The sequence below is a fragment of the Elephantulus edwardii genome, unplaced genomic scaffold, assembly GCF_000299155.1.
Source record: "Elephantulus edwardii isolate Elephantulus edwardi_28Jun2011 unplaced genomic scaffold, EleEdw1.0 scaffold00021, whole genome shotgun sequence".
Classification (NCBI taxonomy): Eukaryota; Metazoa; Chordata; class Mammalia; order Macroscelidea; family Macroscelididae; genus Elephantulus; species Elephantulus edwardii.
In genome coordinates this window covers 14,600,314-14,605,989 of record NW_006399771.1, presented here as the reverse complement: position 1 = coordinate 14,605,989, position 5,676 = coordinate 14,600,314, and the positions used below count along the sequence as shown (strand labels likewise).

Below are 5,676 nucleotides of genomic sequence, written 5' to 3'. Positions count from 1 at the left end.
GTTCTGTAGTTTCCACACTCAGTTGGGTCACCTTTCTTTGGAATGGGAACAAATATAGATCTCTTCCAGTCAGTTGGCCAAGTGGTTGTTCTCCATATTTCTTGGCACAACTTGGTGAGCACATCCATATTGTAGTAAATATTATAAAACAAAATGTGTGTGAATGGTTGAATGGAAAGAAAAACAATACGCTTTGTAAACTTTCATTAAAATTACATTAAAAAAAGGTATAATTAAATAATTCAAGTACCTTTTTAAAATCAATTGAATCCTCTTTCTCTAGTCTGCTATATGATCCAGAACGACCCAGCAACGAATCGTATCGATTACTAGCTGATGTAGAACTGGTTTCATATCTTAAATGCAATTAAAAAAAATTCATTATAGGCTTTCACAATTTACATTAACATATATTCCAATATGAATTAACTTGACATTCCAAAATAGTAGGTAACATTTACTCATTTGTTAGCTAATTTCTATTTTTGTGATACATAATCAATAAGAAGTTATTGCTATTAATTTGCATTATTTGAGTTCCTTGAGGAAGTCAAATGTGGTTTCATATTATGATAATCTTAACAATAACTGATCAGATTTTAATTATTTAAAATTGTACATTTCGCCCCTTCTAAATCAAGACATGGCTTTGAATTAATAGCGCATTTTAGTTTAACTGGCAATACTTCTCCTTTTTGTGGGGGATATACCTTTAAAATTATTAACGTGCTTTAAAATTAATAACATATTTGAAGAAATAAAGTATGTTTAAAGTGACAGATATGAGTTTGTTCTAATAAGAAATAATTAGAATTTCTTGTAATCTGGTTCTGAAATCAGCTTTTCTTTTCTGGTAAGTGGTACTGTCATGTCATTTTAATTCCAAAGAATCATCAGTATATAATGATTTCTTCCCCCCCTGGGTCTTACAGGATTTGGCTAACATAATAATTTTCAGAACTGTGAAATGGAGATGAAATTCAAGAATATACATTAAGAGTGTCTGAAAAGATAAATAATGTCCAGGTAGCTGATAATCTAAAAAGAGCATCTTAATTTCTTTTACCTCAAATAGGGATAAGACAGTCTGACGATCTAGTCAGATCATTTCAGGTCATGGGTGGGTTTCATTAGTCATTGATATCAACAATGAGATAGTCACTGATAAAGTATTCTAAGAAACCCAGGCAAAACTAAGTTACCCCTGTTGTTGAGATTTAAGAAAGATATGACTTTGAACTAGAAGTTTTCAATTAAGAAAGTGATAAGCATTACTTGTATACTTGTATAATTTTCTGTCAAAAAATTCTCTCAATTTATAAATTAATATAGCAATATTTTTTAGCCAAGAAAAAAAACACTGACATTAATTTTAGAAACAGTTACACATACCTTGAGACTGAATCCGTCTTGAAAGAAAACAAAAAACAAAAATAATTACACTAAATTTTTATGCTTTCAATAAATGATTAATTTATACCTGATAAAGTACATTTAACATTACAACAGTTCTATGCACAACATTATACAAATCCCTTTTAGCAATTTATAAATAGCCTTTTCTCCTTCTTATATATTTATAATTAGAAGAAAAAAACATCAGAGACTAAGAAAAAGATTCATTTTTCATTTTGTATTAGAAAGCAACATACTTAACATTAACAAATGCCAGGTTTGCTCTGTGACATCTCAAAATAAACTGTGAGGCTAAAAAAATCAGATGTACACAAAAACACCTAAGATATTTTATGCCTAACAGTAGAAAATATTTTGTCAAAACCATATTTTCTAGAAATTATAAACTCTTGTAAGGTTCAGAAATTATAGGAGTGGGGAATTATCACTGCTTTAAGCCTATTTTCTCAGGCAAGTAGTAAATAAATGATGTTGAAGTTCTAGTAAGTCTTCTCATCTAAATGACAACATGATCACCACGGTGACAAAGTTTGACAGGGGCCAAAGAAGATCGGGTATGTGTATATGTGTTTTTCAGTTCTTTTTCCTGAAAAACTAAGTACATTTACACTTTTTACAGTTTTCTGCCATTAAAAATTTAAAAGTTGCTTGTCATTTCTGAATTTAGGATTTATAATTTCTCACTGTATTTGCACTATAAAAATTACTGTGTTCCTTTTAGACTATTTAAAAGTCTATTTGGAATTAAAAATGTTTTACCAAAGTCTTAAATTTGATTTACAATGCCAGTTTTCCCCTTTCTCCCTATCCTTAACAATTCTTTCCTTTCAAAAGTAATACTCTTCCTTTACTTTTTCTAATGTTATCTATAAAGGTAACTGCTACAATTTCCTATTTCTTTACCTCTTGGATCAACTGTAAATCTGTTTTCGGTACAGGACATGTGAATAGAAAACTATCTAACACATACTTTGTTTTAGTCTCTCCTAATCAATCATTGAAAACATTTGTGGAAGAAATCACTGGAAAAGCTGAATATCAAAATCAGACCAGGTGCCGAGCATGGAACAAACTCATGTGCATGTTCAAAACTGAGGCTGAAGAAAATGAAAACACATCCACCATCCCAAAATATGGTCTTGAATCTTAAGAAATAATTTTGAAGCACTGAACACAACTGACCCAAAACCAGATGAAGTTGTGGGACAATACCAAGGAAGAGAGCAAAATGTCACTACAAATAAGAAAGATAAAGAAAAAAACTAAAATGGATGTTGGATTAGACTCTGAAAATTGTTATTAGAGCATCAAGACAAAGGGAAGAGATGCTAAAGTAACAGAGCTGAACAGAAGGTTTCAAAAGGGCAACTTGAGAAGACAAAACAAATTATTATAATGGAAATGTGACAAGAGCTAGAACTAGAGAATAAAAAGGGAAAAACTTGCTCAGAACTTCAAGCCTTGAGTTGCAACACTGAGAGATGATACGGGGAAAATCTTGAATGATGTAGGAAGAATTAAAAGAAGATGGAGGGAAAACACAGGATCACTGTACCAAAAAGAATTGCCAGACATGCAAGCATTTCAGGAAACACCTTATGATCAAGAGCCAATGGTAACAAAGGAAGACGTTCAAGCTGCACTGAAGACATTAGCAAAATATAAGGCCCCAGAAATCGATAATGTATCAACTGACAAGTCTGAACCCTGCTCGTGATCCCCAGTCTACGCCAGAAATCTTGGGAGACAACTGCCTCCGTATTTGTGCTTATTTCCTAGAAAAGTGATCCAACAGAATGTGGAAATTATAAACAGTATCATTAATATCATATGCAAGCAAAATATTGCTGAAGGTCATTAAAAAATGGCTAGAACAATACAGAGAAAACTGTCAGAGGTTCAACCTAGGTTTAGAAGAGGAAGTGGCACCAGGGGTATCACTGCTAATGTCAGATGGATCCTGGCTGAAAGCAGGGAATACCAGAAGAACATCTGTCTATGCTTTATTGATTACACAATGGTATGGCTAACACTAAGAACAGGAATTTCAGAAAACTTAACTGTGCTCATGCACAGCCTATACCAAGACCAAGAGGCTGTTATTATATGAACAGAGCAAGAGAATGCTATATGGATTAAAGTTAAGAAAGACCATGGCATTTTCAATCACTTGCTATGCTTCTGAGAGCTGGGCAATGAGTAAGGATGACACAATTAAAACCGAAGCCTTTGCGCTATGGTGTTGGAGAAGAGTACTCAATATCCCACGGACTGCCAGAAAACCACTATGTCTTAGACAAAGTAAGGCCAGAGTGCTCCTTGGAGGGATAAAAAGCTTTGTCTCACACACTTTGGATATTTTTCTAGGAGAGGCTATTCCTTGGAAAGGAACATCATGCTTGGAAAGGTGAAGGAGACCCTCAACTGGATGGACTGACAGAGTGATTGCAACAATGGGCTTAAGCATAGCAAAGAAATGAGAGCAAGTATAAAAATGGAACTCAATGTAAATAACATTTTTATGTTGTTTTATGCCATCAAGTTTGAACAGCAGGAGACTGTCCATTGTTCTCCAATGGAGGAGCTGGTGGATCTGAACCATCTGCCTTTGTGTTGGCAGCGTAACAATTTACCACTAGCCACCAAAGCTCTGTAAATGACATTATACTTCAAAAGAGAAGTACTTTTTTCTAAAAATTGATGTGAATATGAGCTGTGATTATGATTGTAAAAGTGTTCTGGAGACTCTAAATATCTAAATAATTTTAAAGAGTTAAAGAAGTCTATTGATGCTCCAGCAGATAGGTGCTCCAAGTAGAGCTGGAGAAGTATCCACTGCTTCTCAATGTCCTTTAGCTATTTTGTTCTGGTTAAAGGTTCTTTCTTTTTTGATTCTTTTCAATTCTCAGTATTACTTTAGACATTGTAAATAATATTCATAGAGAGTTGAATGGGTTTAGCAGTTGTGTTTCTCCATAAAACCACAACTACAATTAAAATCCAAAACATTTCCATCACTTCTAAAATAGTCTTCACGCTTCTTTAGTCTTTCCACTCCTAATCTCAATGCAAACAACTGTTGTGGCATGCCCAGTGTGTAGGTACAAATTTCCCTAATGGTTTTGAATTATTCAACATAAATGAATATAATTAAAACATATGAACTTCAAAATATAAAAAGTAATGTTATTTACCTGTGTCTCTCTCTTATTGGATCCCTCCTCTGTATCTTGTTCATTTTCATCACTCTGAAATACATTGTTGATATATTTTAGGAAAATAAATTTCTAACAGGTAATATTTAAGAACTTCAGGAATTTTCTAGTTTAAAATCTACTTACCTTCTACCTACCTATCTTCTAGTAAAAAATCTACCATGATCAAGAGAAATTTTTAAGTAAAAATTTGCGTTTTCTCTCTTATGTGCGGAATTTCAATTTGTTGTTATGGCACAAACTAAGCCAACTTGTATATATAATGAAGAAAGGCAACCTATCTAATAGCTTGGCTTGGGGAACATACTTATAAAGAGAATAGAATGCTGAAGGTTTGGCATGAGAAAAAGAGAAGATATTCTAGTTTATATTGCAAATAACAGTGATGTTATGTACCATCAAACTGGAATCGCTTGATAGATAACTAGTAGGTTTCCAGAGACAGTAAATGGCACAGAAACAGACTACCCATCTTTCTCCTGGGAGTAGCTGGTGGACTGAAACTGTGTATCTTTGGCTTGGCAGCACAACTCCTTCCCACTAAGCCACCAGAGACCCCTAATAATAGTGATGATGTTGTTAAGTGCCGTTGAGTTGCAGGCGACTCATAGCAACCCTAGGAAGGAGAGTCCTCAACACTTGGGTGCCTTTCATCCTCTCTCCAGGTTCATAGGGTTTCCGGAGGCAAGCTATTACGGAAGTGGATGCTACTCCTCCTTCCAAGCTTGTTTTAGTCGGGGAGTGCCACCAAACACTGTTCGCGCATTTGACACATTAGTGTCACTGTGTTCATCCTCACAGCAACCACAAGTGACCGCTGTACGGCAACTTGTACACCAGGGATATACGACATAGAGGAATGTCTGAACAAAAAACAATGAAAGACTGGCTCGAGGGCCATGGATTAAAAGTCACCCACCTTTGGCTTGGTAATGATAGTGTACTAAAATAGTTAAAATTAGCACTACAGCTGTTAAATTAATAAGAAGGTAATAAAACTAATAGAACATTCACTATTTTAAATTAAAAACTACATTATTATTAT

The 5,676-nt window shown here is 34.1% G+C and overlaps 1 protein-coding gene across 3 annotated transcripts in view; it reads right to left on the bottom strand.

Annotated features, from left to right (window-relative positions):
* PPP1R12A (protein phosphatase 1, regulatory subunit 12A) overlaps positions 1-5,676 on the bottom strand; it is a 176,724-nt gene that overhangs the window by 13,710 nt on the left and 157,338 nt on the right. For all 3 annotated transcript variants that reach the window (XM_006882545.1, XM_006882546.1, XM_006882547.1), the window contains 3 exons: positions 4,611-4,664; positions 1,393-1,409; positions 251-356 (listed from right to left, as the gene is read on the bottom strand). In XM_006882545.1, coding sequence (XP_006882607.1) covers positions 251-356; positions 1,393-1,409; positions 4,611-4,664 — 177 coding nt within the window. The remainder of the gene's footprint in view (positions 1-250; positions 357-1,392; positions 1,410-4,610; positions 4,665-5,676) is intronic.